The following is a 16978-nucleotide window of genomic DNA, read 5'->3' on the forward strand; positions in this document are numbered from 1 at the left end:
AGAACGTGTTTTCGTAGAGGCATTTACTTCCATAAATGTGATTCTTCCGAATATAGTTACCAGTGACCACCAACTACGTGTCTTCGGTGCAGGTGTTATTTGATCACTTGCTTTGTGTTTACGTTACAGGGACAACAGGGGAGTTAAGGAATAGCTGTACACGGCTTTTTTTGGAAATTGTAGACACTGAACACTGCCATATCAATCTTTAGGATAACACAAGCAATTATAACAACTTACTCGGTAACAGGATCAGGCGTGACATGTCTCCATGGAACGTAGGACCCACAATATTCCGGCGTGTAGCTGTCGTTTACAGAAGGAAAGGCTGGGGCAAGTACCTGGAATTGTTTGACCATTTGGCATTATTGTGGCATCAGAGCTTAATATATCAAGACAAAAAAAAAGTTCATACATGGTAAATATACAATGGCGTTAATTTAAATGAGTGCAAGCTCAAGGTTCACGTGTGGTACATTAGTATATTCGCTTCTGTTTCACTGCATCTGCACGAAATACACGCGTGCGTTAGGTTATGATCACGAAAACATGCAATTTGAAGAACACGGCCATTTCTACACACAGTCCACCTGCGCCTCCTCTTATCGGATTATCTCAGAACACATGTATTGGTAAAAAAAATTGTAGGTTCTAAGACGTGACCCTGCCAAAGCAATATCTCGGAGCCTGGACGTGTCCTCGATACTACAGGTGCAAGTGAGTGAGTGGATTCTCACCTTGTACCTATGCACGAATGCGATTTGCTGGTGCAGGCAGGCGGTGCTGTGCACCGAGTTCCAATCCAGGCCAGAAGCCACACATGATGCCGCCGGGAACCACATGAGGCCGCCACCGACAAAGTTCCCTGCTTCGCCTGTTAGCGCTGCGGGACTGCGGCGACAACGGGGTAGGCGATGTGCGTGATGCCGTTTCCTGTGCCGACGAACTAAGTCAGGTCCCTCGTTGGCGCGTGATTGCTTCGCTTTGTTCCTGTTAGGCAGCATCGCAGGAGCACTCCCATCAGGTGGAATTTGGAGGTGAGGTCTCTTGCGCTGTGCGGAGGTCACTTTATGAGAATGCACTTCCTGGGTTTCCAGGTTTTTCTGCCGCAGCGCGTAAGTGTTTTCGTTTTGCGGACGGTGGGTTTCTAACTCTTTCGGCCGCTTCCTCGGAGTAGTGATCCTTTCGGCCACGCTAGCCTCGGGCTTACGTGCGTTTGGTGGCTCCAGTGGCAGTACGGCAGGTGCTGTGGTTTTGGGTGGTTTGTGAGCTTGGAGCCTGGATCGGTTTACATAGGACGTGACCGCAGACAACTCTGCAGCATGCGAACGGGCGTTGTGCTGCCGCGTCTGGAGCGCTTGTTTGACGGGGCTGCTCTGGAATGGGAGGCGTACACAAAGAGAATAGGAACAGAGTACAGTTGCATATCTTGATTTTTTGAAGGTGATGTAGCTTTGAAGCGGACGTTAGCCAAATAATGCACGGCATCTAGTGTGGAAGCACAAGTGGCGTCCGAACGAACACCTTGTAATTTAGTAAAACGATGACAGAATAAAGAAACAAGCGTATAGTGCGCCATTGTTCTGCTTTTTTCTTTTGTTTCCATTATATTTTCAGTCTTGGTGGTACTTTGTTCGCAGGTACATTAGGACTAGGACGTTAGCATTAGCATTAGGACGTTAGCACTAAATCACAGAGGCACACCCGTCGTTGTGCTAAGAGCAGCGTTCGACTGCGCGTGTATTCAGATGTAACGCGTTTTGTGTCGGCGATGTCTTGAGTTGCAAGAAGGGCACATGTGGGCGTGACAAAGTTTGTCGCACAATATATCTTACTGGTTACTATCCCATGCGCTCACGCGCCGCAATGTCAAACGAGTCAACGCGCGGTGAAGTTGTCAATTGTCACAACGTAGGACTTCTCTAGAGGATATACTGTGCGGAAAACAATTAGACGCGTGCTCTGTTATAGTTATGTGTTACGTGGAGTAGGCTTGTTACATTTGGGCTACTGGCGTCTTTTATATTTAGTCTTATGCTCTAATACTACTGGCGCGGTGAGGATTTTTTAAACTCCAGCTTGTTATTCTACATGAAAAGTCCGTTTTAATCACCATATTGATGGTAATGCTGTATTTAACTTTATGTCATCCTGCTGCCAAACCAGGCCGGTGCTCTTATCAAAGGTCTGTATTAGCGGAGTAAAAGGCAGTGGTACTTTGTTCACAGGTCGTAGGACCTTAGCGTTAAATAACATAGGCGCACCCGTTGTTTTGCCTGTAGCAGCGTTAGACTGTGCGCGTATTCGGCTGTAATGCTTTTAAACTAGTGGTTTCACTAAACAGAGTGCGAAATATCACGCAGTAATCTGTCCTTCTATGCTAGATGTAATTTCTTATAACTTGTAGGCCTTTATACTCAATACATTTCGAAGGAGTGCATTCAGACACATTCGGGGAAATAAGTTCGTTTCATACTTAGACCGCATTGACACTGCGGGCAGTCAGTCATTCACATACCAATGTGCTACAAGAAACTAAAAGTGGGGCTAACAGAATATAGAACTAAACTAAAACCACTTACCGATCCTAGAGGTACTGTCTTTATCGGCCTAATCTGCACGCCAGCAACAAGTTTTTCGCGACTTGAAGCTTGTTCTTTATCATGGGCTCTGGTGATCTCAACTTGAGGTTGCGCGGCAATTTTACGCCTTCCTCTACGTTTCCTTCTCCTGCGGCGAATTCTCCGCACTCTAAAGATGGCGCGCCCTTTTTTCCGACGTTTTCGGGAACCAACGAGATATCGGTTCCGCGAGCGCTTGGATCTGTTGTCCACAAGCGCGCCGCCCAAGCCGAACCATGAGCTTCTGTTGTAAGCGAGATAAGTGCGGTGTCTTGTTGAGCCGATGTCTGTTATAACTCCGGCGCTAGTGTTGTGGCCCACTTGCCTACTGCTGCTGCCGTTGTGATCAACCAGGCCAGACAAATAGCCTCCACTCGATGTACCGAATGCATGACTCCGAACGTGACTTCCACCTTTCGAAGAAGAAACGGTGGATTGCCGAGTGCCACGCTCAGCGGACGCCTTGGTCTCCGTCTGTTTTAGCCCGAGTAAGGCATTTGCTGCCGCTGCACTCATGCTGACTGTCGTCTTGGCTACTGTATTAAGCTTGTGTTTTGCATCGCTGCTTTTGTAGTTCGAGGATACAACTCTTCGATTGGCGTTCGGCCGATGCGCTAATACAATCCCGCTCTCACTTGTTTTCAATCGCGACCCATGCTCTGTATTCGCACTGCCTGTGATGTTTTGAGAGCCCGAATTTTCTCGTGCGTGCTGGGATACTTCATTGACCAACTTCTTCATTGATTTACGGCCGTCGCTTTTCGAAGTCTGGGGTATGACCAGTTTCGAACTCGTGGTATGATTTCGCTTGTAAACGTTATTTAGAGTCGTTTTCGAACTTTGGAAGTCAGACAACGTGGATGTGCTGCCTATTGTGAACCTCGAGCCTAAATGTTTTCTTGCAGCCTGGGTTGTTCCTCTTACAGACATGTCTTCAATTTTACCAGGATATATCTTCGGTGTGACGGCTTCTGTTGATGTCTTCCCTGCTGTGCGCTTCACCTTAAAACTACCAGTTCTGTTTCTGCCTGTGCTGTTTGAGCTGGATGACAGAAATATGCTTCCATTATTGCTGCTTCCAGCGAAGTTATCTGAGCTTGAACTGTTCCTTCTGCCGTGGTGTACTTCCTTAGGATAAGTTTCCACTCTTTTGTTTCCTTTGCTTATAAATGATCCCACCACCTTTGATTTCCCGTTTGCTGTGACACTCTGCTTGATGCGTTCAGTATTATTTGTTGCGTACCTCTTGGAGGCGGAATTAATGCCGGTACTCGTCGAACTTGAATTATTCCTGGCCTCTTTGGACCCTTCGCCTGGGATCTCCTTTCCGCTATGGTGCTTTTTGCTGTTCAAAGCACTGACTGTAGTCAGCTTGCTGCCTGACTGATGGCTATACTTATAATCACGTGCTTCGTCGCCTTCATAGCCTAAGGAAACAGTCGTATTTGGGCTCGTCGTTAGAGACTTAGCTGGTCTATCGAACTGTTGGTTGCCAACGTAGACAAAAGTTGCTCTGGTACTGGTCGTCGTCAATTTTTGTGCTTTGGACGCGAACGCCTTCGTCGATCTCTTATTAACGTATGAAGTTCCCTTCTGCGGTTGGGAATTCTTGATGTTCGTCTGCTGATTGGGCGCCAACAGCTGCTTTCTCTTTTCTTTGTTCATGTTTCCTCTGGTGCCATCGCTTGAAGACGTATTCGCACCTACCGCAGACCCTACGGAATACGAAGATAAAAATTAGTATTGCTATATTACGAAGAGAATTGTTAGCGAATGTTAATACAGAGCCGGAGCTACTGCAATCGTTCATGGTGTGTGTAGTTGGGCAATTTGAAGTGACCCCAGTTTGAATTATAAACTGCCTGAATTATTTGGAAAGTGTTTCCGAAGCGTACTATAAAGCACTATATTGCATAAATATACACACTTTTCTTAGTAATATTAGAATAAATAACCAAAGCACGAACTACCACTGAGGTAGGAATGTCCGACTTCACTTAAAGGAAGTCCCTATTTGGTATGTCCGAGTTACAGTTTCCATGTAAATCAGTTATTCAGAACACTGCTATGACCTGTCAACTCAGTTAGATTCAGAGTAGATGTTACCGAAAGGTGTCAAGTTATGTCAGGTAAGCCAGGTTAGACGAGATATCATCATTGTAAAACCCTTAAGAGATCATCATAAAGGTGTTCTAAAGCTACACTTGTGCCACATATGATCATGTAGGCTTTACATCCACGCACGCGGCCTCTGTGTCTGCGTATCTTCGATTGTGATAGACTGTCAGAGTTGGAGAAATCGCCTTAGGTGACGTTATGCATAATTATTTATCGGAGTCGGAAACTCACCATTTTAAATTTGTCATCAACTTTGTGGTTGAATACCGTATACTTAGAGTACTCTTACTGAATGCTGAACACATCAAGAAAAATTATCTTACCTATGTAATGAGAAGCCTGCTCTCCTCTATAATTCCGTGAGCCAGACAAGGCGGCGCTGTTGTAATGACCTAGAAAAATTGAGATGAGAAATGCTGGCTGCTCCCATTCTATAGCACTCTTTAAAAAAAGGACGTAGTAGTTACTACCTTGTATCACACCATTTGCTACCTTAGTATATAACTGCAGCTGGTAACGGTAGGTTTAGTAACATAACTGACTAGACAAGGTAGTCACAGGTACTAATGGGCCTCAGCTAGCAATTCTGAACGCAGTTAGCACCACCGGACTCAATGTTTCCATTATATAACACATATATCGGAACCACCGTGTAATACGCCATAGCTGGTCCAATATATGCACCAGAGGTGAGAATGTTTGTATTAGGTGGTGCTAACTGCGTTTGGAATTAGCTGAGACCCGTTAGTAACAGTGACTACCTTGTTTAGTCAGTTATGTAACTAATTCTATTGTTACCAACTGCCGTTACACTAAGCTAGCAAATGGTATTACACTAGGTAGTAACTACTACGACCATTTTTTAAGAGTGTATACAGCGCAGATTCCACTGACAATAATTCTTAAAGTGAAGCGGTTACTAGAGTCTGTCATATGCAAAATGTACGGCAGCAGTGTTGATTATTTGATAATTGGTGGAGCAAGCACGCGCGCGTAAGTCGGGGAGTATTGAGCTAGGCTCGTTCTTGCGAGGTACTACTAAGCGAAACGAGTGGCGGCAACTCATAATACCACGCATCGTCACCTGTTTGATCGTTTCTATTGATTACCATTCGGTTCTTTTAGGCTTTGTATCTGAATGCGATATACTTGTTCGTTGTAGAAAGGCTTTCAAAAGACACGTAAAAATTACTTAGCTGGCATTTTTGCGTCTGTGTAAGACGCTGTTTTTTAGGTGGTGCATGGAATGGGCAGGTTTAATTACTGAGGCTGTCTATTGCACTACCAACCTTCTGAATTTGAGGAAGTGCTTTCATGTCTACATTTGAAAGAGGAGGGGAGAGGGGGGTGATGGGAGACGGGAGATCTGTAACTCTATGTTCAGGTCTAGGACGCCTCGTCTGTAATTTTTTACGTGCTGTGTAATTGCTGCTACCTCGCATGTACTGGGACTATTCTGTGATAAGATTAGGTCGGCCGCTTGTAGGTAATACGCCGACAAAGCACAACTTGTTCCGCGAAAGTTGCTTCATGTGCCAGAAAATCGGACGCTCATAAAGCAAGAAAGCTTGCTTGGTATATACTGATATGTACTGTAGGACTTGCAAAAGCCCATCATACCTCCAGGATAGTGACCATATCCTGAATTTCCAAGCTTACCTTCTCCGCTTTCTTCGTCGTCATTGAGCTCCGTGTAGGTCCATTCGTGGTGCTCTTCCCAGTCGTCATCCTCGCCTTCGGAACTCCCATCTGCGCCGATGGCTTTCGTCAGAGATTAAGATTTACGGCGCATGGCGTAAAATGGGTTTCACTAAAAACATTCTCCGTTGACTACATTAATTAGGCGTAGGTAAATACATCGACAGAATTTTACGCTTAAAGTCCTTGCCGACCTCGGTTGGCACTTTGGGTTCATTGCTATACAGCTTTTTAAATTTCTAAAGTTTGACGGAATCAGATAGGTAATACACTGTGTATTTCAGCCAATCACAAAGCATATGCAGGCGACGCGCTGGAGGCGCGTGGGTCTTAAGAGAATTTTTCAAATTTTAGAATTACAACTTCACGTAGTTCAAAGTATAGGTAAGTGTCGCAAGCTGAAGGTACAACAGCTTGTTTTCCTGTTTTTCTATGGTGGCCAAGCGCATTGCTACACTGCGGCGAATTGTGGTTCGAAAGAAGTTAGACGAAGGGGTGCCGACTTACTGCGAATTCTAAATAAACAGAACGGACACACAAGTCCTACCACTAACTGTTGCTGTATAAGCAACAGTTAGTGCTCGTGAGCACCGGCTCTTTCGTGGAAGGAGGCGCTTCTTCGTCGATCTGAGGCAGTGCAGAGCTTAATTAAACAGTTTCTTTGTGTAAGTTAAAAGTAGTGCTTTTGTGGGTATATTTGCCCATCCCTATGTATTCTTTTTTCATGCCGTTGTTTCACGCTGTTGTAAAGAACGTTTCAGTCATTAAATAATTGTTCGTGCACTCTACAATATTTTTTTGTGTGTGTGGCCATGTCTGATGTCTTGTTTTGACTGTCCGAATTGAAGTGGACGTTAGTGCTCCGAAATTTATGCCCGCAGTTCCGCTTCCAAGATGTAAACAACAAAGGGAGCTGTTAGTGGCAATCAGCGGGACGCTAGCAAGTGAGCGCTTGATAACATGCGTGTCTAGCATCCGTGATCTCCAAGCTCCCGACGCATGCGCCTTGTGTCACACCCCCAAAACGCTTACTCGCCTGGCTTACTTACAGTTGGTCAGCGGTGACATGCACAAATAACTTTATGAGGCGTCTGAAAACCCCCTAACCGGAGGTGGGAGGCACACGCTATCATGACCGCCATTGAGTGGAACGAGATAAAAAGTAATTTTGCTTTAAAAAGTTCATGATGTAAAAATTCCTACTACACATCTGTGGATAGACCGCCCAAACCACATCAACGGGAGGAATAGTGGTGTGGAAGTGGTTGTAGTGAACGCCATTCGCGCGCCGCTATAAGTGGCCCGCGTTTAAATGGTTAGTTTATAGCGCCACTCTTGAAAACCACGTTAAGCACCTGAAAGGCATGTCTGTCGGCGCACGCGTCTCCCGCCCCCCTCTTTGTCAGGGTTTGTGCCCACAGAGTTCGACGGTATTTGTACCAGATTATATGGACAGCGGAATATAGTATAACTGGAACGGCGAATGTGGGGCATAAAGTGCAGCGTGTCTTCGGTTGCTGCATTCATAGTGTCGCATTCAAGGTCAGCGGGGGCACTTCCGACTGGTGCACGTGAGAGACAGTCAGCGTCGGTGTGTTTGCGTCCTGACTTGTGAACGATGGTGACGTCAAATTCTTGCAGTCGAAGGCTCCATCGCGCCAGGCGACCTGAGGGATCTTTGAGATTCGCGAGCCAGCAAAGCGAATGGTGGTCGCTGACTACTCTGAATGGGCGACCGTACAAGTATGGCCGAAACTTTGTTATGGCCCAGACAACGGCTAAGCATTCTTTTTCTGTGGCAGAGTAGCTTTTCTCGGCAGCGGATAACGTTCGGCTCGCATAGGCAATCACACGCTCTATGTCATTTTGCCACTGAATCAAGACAGCTCCAAGGCCGACGTTGCTGGCGTCTGTGTGCAACTCCGTGTCAGCGGTCTCGTCAAAGTGACCGAGTACAGGTGGGGCCTGGAGAAGGTTTCAGAGGGTATCGAATGCGAGGCACTGATCCTGACCCCAAACAAACGGCATGCCTTCCTTCTTAAGGAGGTTGAGGGGTTCAGCGATTTTAGAGAAATTTTTGACAAAGCGTCGGTAGTACACACAGAGCCCCAGAAATCGGCGTAGATCACGCTTATTTGTTGGCACCGGAAATGCGGCTACGGCGCTCGTTTTCTCTGGGTCTGGGCGGATGCCGGCATGGCTCACAACGTGACCTAAAAACTTCAGTTCTTCGTATCCAAAATGACATTTTTCGGATTTTAGAGAAAGCCCAGCTGTTCGAATTGCCTGAAGAACTGTCTGGAGGCGCTGGACATGCTGCGCAAACGTGTCCGAAAAGACCACCACATCGTCGAGGTAAACGAGACACGTATCTTTACAAGTATTCTGATATATTTGACAGTACGCTCTTACCACTTTCGAGGCTTATTCTCTGCAGCCTTTAAAGAAAGGAAAGTGAGCAAGATGTAATGGCGACAGCCGTTAAGTTTCGAGTGGTAATATAGTGCAATACAAGTGTTTAATTTAATCATACGTCATCTCTGAAAGCCCCCCTCACTCACTCCCTCCCCCCACCCCATTACATTTGAAAGCGTTGGGAGAACTCCAGTTCCACTGGAAAAACTCAGCGAACTCCTGCACAACGTTAAGAGTATCGCAGCCGTATGAAGAAACATTGAACTTGCATATAGCAACAGACGCATGCTGTCCACATTGCCATCAATATCCAAGCATGACATGCGAGAGACGCTATAAAAGACGATCACCCCGCGGGGTAGTAGTCCGTGAGACCGCGTTGAGAGCTTCCATTACGTCGGCGACTCCCGTGCACTTAAACTTCTGACTTTTTATCTTTCTCCCAATCTTTTCTTCCCCTTTCTATTCCATAGTGTTCACAGCGCACACATACCAGCACATACTTTCACACATACTTTCCTTTTGCAGTGTAGGGTAGCCAACCGGATTCAGTGCTGGTGCAGCTTCCTGCCTTTAATTAATTTTTTTCCTCTGTATCCTTTGCGAAGTCCCCACTTATTACCATCCGTGTGTTGCCACACACAACTTCAAAGGAATTGAGTGCGCTCGTTCAGTATAGCTAGCTTTACGAGCATGTAATTCTAGGCAATCGCATTTATCTTAAATAGATGTATGGCTAGTGCATCATATATAGCGCATAGGTGAAACGAAAAAAAAAGTGGCACTAGGCACGGCGATAGACGTTTACGCAGCACTTCAGCAGAAACTGCAGGCAGCTAGTATACGAATGCACAATGTTTGTATTGCTTACGGGCGACGTGATATATATTTACCTAACGCACCGAGAACGTCCTTAAATTAAAGAAACGAGGGGCACGTATCATCTGTCTCAGAATTTTTACGCCTTTCAAGTCATAACAATCAAATCATTACAAGATATGCTTCAGTACATAATGAAAAAAAAGCATTAGGCTGGCTAAGTTTTCATTTGTTCCTGGCAAAGAAAAACTGTTATGCTTCTTCACTAAGCGAAGACCATAATGCCGCACATAAACTTAGCGATTTGGACATCTGATATTTCTGTGGACGGTTTTTTTTTTTTTTTTGCAAAAGGATAACTTTTTCGACGGCCTCTACAATTCGCGTCTTGCTGTCGTGAAGAACGTAAGTTCACTGCAGCCAAAAACTTGAGTAGTTAATAATCAATGCTGACATTTGAGTAAAAAAAACTGTTAGACACAAGAATATGTACCTGAAAGATTCCGTGGCTCGAGCGTCACATCGAAGTATGACCCATGGTCCTTAATGTGAGGAGCTGTAATAATAATAAAAAAAAGGTTATCTCTCATTAAAGGCAGCATCGAGCTTCAATCAGACTTAGCCTCGAGTTTAAAGAAGTAGCTTACTTGGTGTTTCGATACTTACTCGCTAGCGAAACTTTGTTGCGCCAGCTGAGAGCCGCTACCAGTAGCAGCAGGCCAGTGTTGAACAACCCATGCATTCCTGCATTAGGCTACACGTTTGTGCAGCAGAAGCTGCTGCAGCCCATTTGGTTGTTACCTGTATAGTAGTGGCTGCCTGCGAGCCATTCTATGTACGGTTTGCTTCAAGCTACAACAGGCGTTTTAACACAGTCGAATGGAAGTGATAATTTTTTGGCACTATATTACCAGTCGCGCTATTGGCTTGTTTTTTCGCTTTCAGCAGTTCGCTGCTGTAGCAGATTTCATGAAAGCGGTTTATGGCAGTGGCAAACAGGTTAGACAGATTAGCAGTTTATTGTGTGAAATGTGTAACATTGAAAAATAAAATCTAGTTTATGTGTTCAGGAAGCAAACTTAGTCAAAGCAAAATCAAGTTATGTCGTAAGAAGCTTGGATATAATTATCTCACATGAAGGAACAACAGTCCATTCTCACTTGAAAAGACCTGAAGCAGTCCACAATGAAATCCTGTAACCACTCGAACATTTTTGCAACAGCAGCAACTTCCATGCACCCGAATAAACTTGAATCAAATATATTGTACTAATAATACACTTTTGGTTCGTTTAAACGTGTAAACAATAGCGGTTGCGAATGTTCCTTTTGTAGGCAAAGTTGAAAACGTAAGCAAAAATTCATTCAGTTATCACTAATAGCCTCGTAAATGTAGGCTAAGCTCTTTCGGTACCGTAGTTAAAGCGATGCAAATAACAACAGCCATCTTACCGTTGGGTCGTCACGAAACGTTGTGGTACATTGCTGAGAAAACAGAAAAGAAAGGGGCCAGCCAATCACGCGCCAGCCGCTTGGCTCGCCTACGCAAGCTCCTTTATTTTTCTGGATAAACCTTGTAAGCAAGCTTTGGTTTTACATGTCGTGTAGGTGTGACTTGAATACACGCATACTTGCTGCCGGGCTAATCGACGATGCACGACGAAACGAAAAGATGCCCCTTGTATAGAAGACCAGAGCCAGCTGCTGGTTGAAGCAAAAAATAAAAGGTACAAGCATTTGCCTGCTGTTCGTAATCAGACCTCCATTCAAGATCACACCTGTCGAGCGCTCCGAGGAGACAACTAGACAGCCTTCATACACTGCGCCCTCTAGCCTGCAGACTTGTGTCTTTCGGTTCCTTTCCCGTCGCTGCAAAAATATTGTTTGTTTTGTTGCATTTTTTTTATCTAGCCTACCTTACAGACGCCATTCTTTTTCTCTTTTCCGGTGAAGCCGTATAAACGTCTTGCCTTTTCGCACCACGCAGTCATTTCCTCAACATTTAAATTCGTGGAGAGCCTCTCCACCATTACCTTCGGTGATAGGACAGCTATGGCGCAATTATCCCATGGTGGGCTCTTATACCGGCTTCTGTCATGCCTTTAGCTGCCGTTTCCACGATCGCAGTAAACGGAACTACAACTATAGCTGTGCCAGGCAGTGCGAAAAAGAATGCGTGAGCACTGCGCCAAACAACACACACGTTCTTCCGCGTCACTTGCATTTGTGCGATCTTTTATCTGCCACGCCACATGAATATAGAGATATCAACTTGAGCTGCTGAGACAGAGCCACGACACATCTCTCTATTCCGAATTCACTCCTTCGCGTTCCGTACTTTTTTAACTTGTGGCTGTTTCATGGAAAAAGTTCTTATTCTTTCGTCTTTCTGGGATTTTACGTGCCGAAACCAGCTCTGATTATAGGGCATGCCGTAGTGGAGGGCTACGGAATAATTTTGACCACCGTGCACTACAAAGTTAACTGGGAAGATAGCTAGCTCACGACTGAAATCACGATACATGGGTACGGGTCGTTTCTAAGAGTCTAATAGGGTTTCTCTATTTCTCTGCTGTCATGAAGGAACACACAACGTATATCACCTGTCGTATCGTTTTTGGCTTTTCCATTGCATAAAGTGCGTGGCGAGTATGGACACGGACAGATTATGAACATATTACGTATTGCTGTACCATGCGCGAAACCAGGCAAATCCAGTGAAGATAGCACAATTCCGTGCTCACGTATTTCTTGGAGTTTTCTTTTTCAGTACGAGGTCAAACACTACCGGAGCCAGGGTCCATCAAGCTGAGGCACCCATTTACTCAGCTGAAAAGATGACCAAGTGAAGTGCCTACAAGTAACACTGTCCGAATTTTGGGGATATTGCACATCTCACCTGTGGCCTGTTAATTTATTCGTATTCCCTTCAAGAAAATAGCTCAGAACATCTGAACTGTTTATAGTTTCGTAGGCGGGCCCACTTTAAATACTTGAGCCAGTGTACATTGAAAACAACGCGTTGAGAAGTCTTTATACACCAGCCGCTTCAAGTAAGCACCGTATTTATGCACGCTCACACAGCTATCCTGATTACCTCTGTTCCAAGCGCAATATTTTTTTCTTTGATCTATAGGAGACAGTGGTGCTAATCAAACGATACAGTTACTTCAAAAATAAGAGGAGCCGTTTTTTATTGTGCTGCATGTTGCGCTGAACTACATAGAAAGACCCAAATATAGGCTGTTCTTTTTTTTTGTATATGATGCTCGGCATTATGTTTGCACCATTGGCGTGCGATATCCGCAGCTATCTCCGAATCTTTTTTTTTTTTTTTCATCTTATTTTTTGTTATTGGGACGGATTTGCCGCAAGGCATTTGAAACAATAAAGAAAGTCAAATAAAACCTTCTAAATCTGAATCGCACAAGAACTGCAGCACTGTCTTTGCAAACTTATTGTCAATCACCCAACGGCCCTTGTTTTCAGTTTGGTCTGGCGTCAGTCCAGCTTTTCTTAAATTTACAAGTCTGTTCGCCCGCGTTCCAGGACACATCTAACGCAGGTGTAGAGCATCTGACGTCGCAGGAGCCAACCACTAGTGATCTGCGAATCGTAATTTTTTTCTTTCGTTTTTCCTTTTATTGCAGTAAATTGCACCTTTCCCACTTTACTGACATGCTTGAATCCCAGGTAAATGTACTAGCGGCGTTTAAACTTAGCGGTGTTACATTTTGGAAAACAGGACATGAGTCACCTTATCTTTGCTTTTCCACCCCGACGAACATTTCAAATCATTAAAAATTAAACCAACTTCGTTATTAGATTCAGCAGTCGGCTTCATTTTCGCTTCAAAAATATGTACTCTATTAGCACAGATCTCAGTACAAACATTCTGTGTCCGTAACACGGAGCTTGAGCACGTGGCCTCGTGAAGAATGACACGCATGGCCTGTTGCAGAACTGCTCAGAACAATCTGAAGGCGCTGTGTGCTGTATAAAGCCGTCGGGTTAATTGCTTTTGTACAGATATCTGATTGCCCGGCTTATGAACGAATGAATGAACGAAATAACGAACGAGTGAATGAATGAATGAATGAATGAATGAATGAATGAATGAATGAATGAATGAATGAATGAATGAATGAAACTTTATTCCATACTTTAAAGGGAGGGAATAGGGCAGCAGGCGAAAAGCTCTTGTAGCTTGAGTGTGCCTGTGACCCCGTTTGTGACGTCTGCGACTCGATTACACCCTACAGAGCATGTGATGGACAGGGGTGCCACGCTTCTCTCACTGCACCCGTAGCAGTGAGCGCAGCGTTTCTCCTAGGATCTAGTTCTTTTTGGAACCCAACTTTACCCACTGTGAGGCAGGTGCGTACACGCTGAAGGCCCTATTTAATTAGCTGAAATTCTGTTGGAATGAGTCAGCAGCCTGAAAGGCAATACCGAATTTTTGTGTAAGACAGGTTATATAAGCGTCCCAGCTGCATGTGCGTAGCAGGCATCCGCCATTTAGGGCTGAGCGTGTTAGATTGAAGTGTTCAGAAAAGTTTTGGCTGTGCTCCTGGCAAACCACGCGTCGCAACCCTACCTTTTTTTGGTGAGCCGAGGAAGATGCCTTCATTGTGAGGAACTCGACGGCGAGATCGTGCACTGTGCGCCTGTTGACGTCATTGGCAGTCGCCGTGCCCGACAAGTTGTGAAGGGCATGGTTTTTTAGAGGTAAGACATCTGTAATGACAGCTTAAATGTGTTTTGGAGAAGTTTAGAGCCTGCTATTCGAATTGCTATACTGAGTTGAAAGTACCGTCTGGCTATATTTTTTTTCTTTTGATCATTCTTCATTTTCTGTTAGATGGGTGAATGGTGATTTTGAAAAACTGAGAACTCCGCAGGAGACATGCGAGAACTAGGGAAATGGACGCCTTAGTCTGCCACCGAACTGAGACTTTTCATATTTTCTTGCTGTCGCATTTTTCATTCGAGTCAGTCCCTTGATTCATTTCAACTACAACTCCACTTTTTATACTGTTTCAATAATCCACGTTCTACACCATTTTGGTATCCTGCAGTTTCACGGCAAAAAAAAAAAAAAAAGATAACATTGACAAGATCTACGCCGGGCGACAGAACTCCCTGGCGGCAGCCGCTTAATTGACGCGGCCCAATATTGCAACAGCAAGCATTTCACAGTAGTGTCCATCAACCACAGGGGTTTGACGACCGTTAACGCAGCTTTGGTACGAAGCACGTCATCATGTGTGGCCGAGAGAGAGAGAGAGAGAGAAACGAAGAGAGAGAGGTAGGGAGGTTATACCAAGGGCGTGTCCGGTTGGCTACCCTACACTTGGGGAGGGGGAAAGGGGAAGAATAGATAAGGAGAGAAAAGAAAAAACGCGCAAGACAAAGCACGTAACTGAATCGTCACCGAGTCAAATCAGCGCGTACAGCGCGTCGTAATTGCAGCCTCCGCGATCAACTTCAGAAACATTTTCAGAGCTAATTGCGGAGGCCACGCTCCGCTGTGCTGAGTACGGTGAACGCCACCTAGGTGGCGTTGGTAGTGCTTCTTGATGCCAGCGTCCCTTCGAATGCTGGCATCGAGGCGTCGTAGTGCTGAGACCACCGAAGCGTTCACTGTCGGTGCGCGTTAGTGTCGTAATGCAGTACTTCTCTTTTCTGCTCGTAGGCGGCGGCACCGCCCCGAGCAAGAGCGCGGGTACACGGAGGAGTGTTAGATATATAAGGCGCGTCTGTGTAGCTCTCTGCAAATGCGTTTGTGGCGCAATGGGTTAAACGCTCGGCGATCTATCGTCGCGGACCGAGAGGTCGTGGGTTCGATTTCCAAATTTTGCATGTTTGTGGAACTTTTTCTTCTGGTTTCTTTCTTGGTATTATGTTCGTGTACATTGTAAGCTGACGTATTTCCGTGACGGAAATACGTCAGTGAAGTCTTGGTGGACCCCGGCATAAAACACTTTCGTGTTAAAAAAATTGAGTCAGTCATTCGCAGAGACAGTCACAGAAGAATCTCCGCTGTCACAAGCGTTCGTACAATCCGGTACTCTTCACGAACTGCAGAAGGACTTTTGTGGCCTTTTGCATGCAAGAATGCATAGGCCATGGCCCAAGAATCTTTTCTTCCGAGAGCATTCTGTTATCTAACAGGTTGAGTTTAGCTTGGAGAATAAGTCGTTGAGTGTCAAAACAAGTGGCCATTGCCTTGGCCCTCCTGGACGAGAAACATGCCAACATCTTCAGTGACTCCAGGGCAGCCATCCGCGCCTTCAGCGTTGGCGCCGTGTGTAAGGAAGCCTGTCGCATCCTCGACGGCAAAAGCATCGCCACCCACACTATCACGTGGTTAATTCCCCGCTCACATGGGATCCATCATGGGAGGCCCCACAAACCTTAACGAGCTGGCCCACTCCAAGGCGCAAGGTCTCGATTTCCACGACCATGGAGAACTCCCCGGCCGGCCCGCAGTGGTGGAGAACAGAGATCAACCCAAAACATATAACGAAATTACGCAGCACTTTTATCTCGGCAGGAGAGACTTTCCCCTTACTCACAAGAAGTTAAATAGAGCGCAGGCATTGACCCTCAGATTATTGCAAACAGGCTCGTATCCCAGCCCGGCTTTATTACACAAGCTTTATCCCGACACTTATGCCAGTAGTTCTTGCAGGCACTGTAATGACTTCGCTAGCCTAGACCATATGCTCTGGCGTTGCCCCTCGTTGCGAGGCACGGTACAAATCCATGAGGACAAGTGGCTCTCCGCTATCAAGAGCCCCGATGCTGGGGCGCAACTATGGGCGGTCCAGAGGGCCGACGATGCGGTGGTCGGGCATGGCCTGGCTGTCCCAACGTGGGAGCGGCCCGCTGTGCGCTGAGTCGCGTACCTCAGGACTTTCATTGAAGTTTTACATCCATCCATCCATCGACAAGATTGTCAAAGATAGCGTCAGCTGCTACATAATGCAATAGAATTCCGCGAGGCGGAATTTTATATAAATTTTATTAAGGATGCAGCAAGGACAAGTACCGCATACACCCGGCAAATGAGTGGCGTGATACGCAATGACGCCACCTCGTGGCCCACAAGGACCACTGGTGACACAAAATTACATCATCTTTGGGACCGGCGCAGTTTACTCGGTGAGAAACTGACTGAACAGATGCGCTAAACCCTGGGGGATTCCTTTATTAAAGCGAAACTTTATTACTTGAATTATGTGCTCGGAGGCGTGGCAGTGAGGATATTAAGGTACCGTTTGTCGTTTCTTCGTGAAACTGTGC

General features: G+C 45.7%; 1 protein-coding gene across 1 annotated transcript; it reads right to left on the minus strand.

The window, feature by feature from the left end:
* Nucleotides 1-190: 190 nt before the first annotated feature.
* Nucleotides 191-5264, minus strand: LOC125943223 (serine-rich adhesin for platelets-like). Its single transcript, XM_049661921.1, has 4 exons — nt 5063-5264; nt 2598-4336; nt 738-1376; nt 191-341 (listed from the first exon to the last, which is right to left on the minus strand). The coding sequence occupies exons 2-4, from the start codon at nt 4284-4286 to the stop codon at nt 237-239; spliced, it is 2433 nt and encodes an 810-aa protein (XP_049517878.1). The 5' UTR covers nt 4287-4336; nt 5063-5264; the 3' UTR covers nt 191-236.
* Nucleotides 5265-16978: the final 11714 nt, after the last annotated feature.

Source organism: Dermacentor silvarum, chromosome 2 (assembly GCF_013339745.2).
Source record: "Dermacentor silvarum isolate Dsil-2018 chromosome 2, BIME_Dsil_1.4, whole genome shotgun sequence".
In the NCBI taxonomy this organism is placed as follows: Eukaryota; Metazoa; Arthropoda; class Arachnida; order Ixodida; family Ixodidae; genus Dermacentor; species Dermacentor silvarum.

What these genes read in the sequence shown, in the direction of transcription:
- LOC125943223 (XM_049661921.1), bottom strand. Translation starts at nt 4,286, where the DNA reads ATGAACAAAGAAAAGAGAAAGCAGCTGTTGGCGCCCAATCAGCAGACG. An exon ending in AGATTAGGCCGATAAAGACA is followed by an intron (nt 1,377 to 2,597) that starts GTACCTCTAGGA and finishes CTCCCATTCCAG; the next exon opens with AGCAGCCCCGTCAAACAAGC. An exon ending in CATTCGTGCATAGGTACAAG is followed by an intron (nt 342 to 737) that starts GTGAGAATCCAC and finishes AAACAATTCCAG; the next exon opens with GTACTTGCCCCAGCCTTTCC.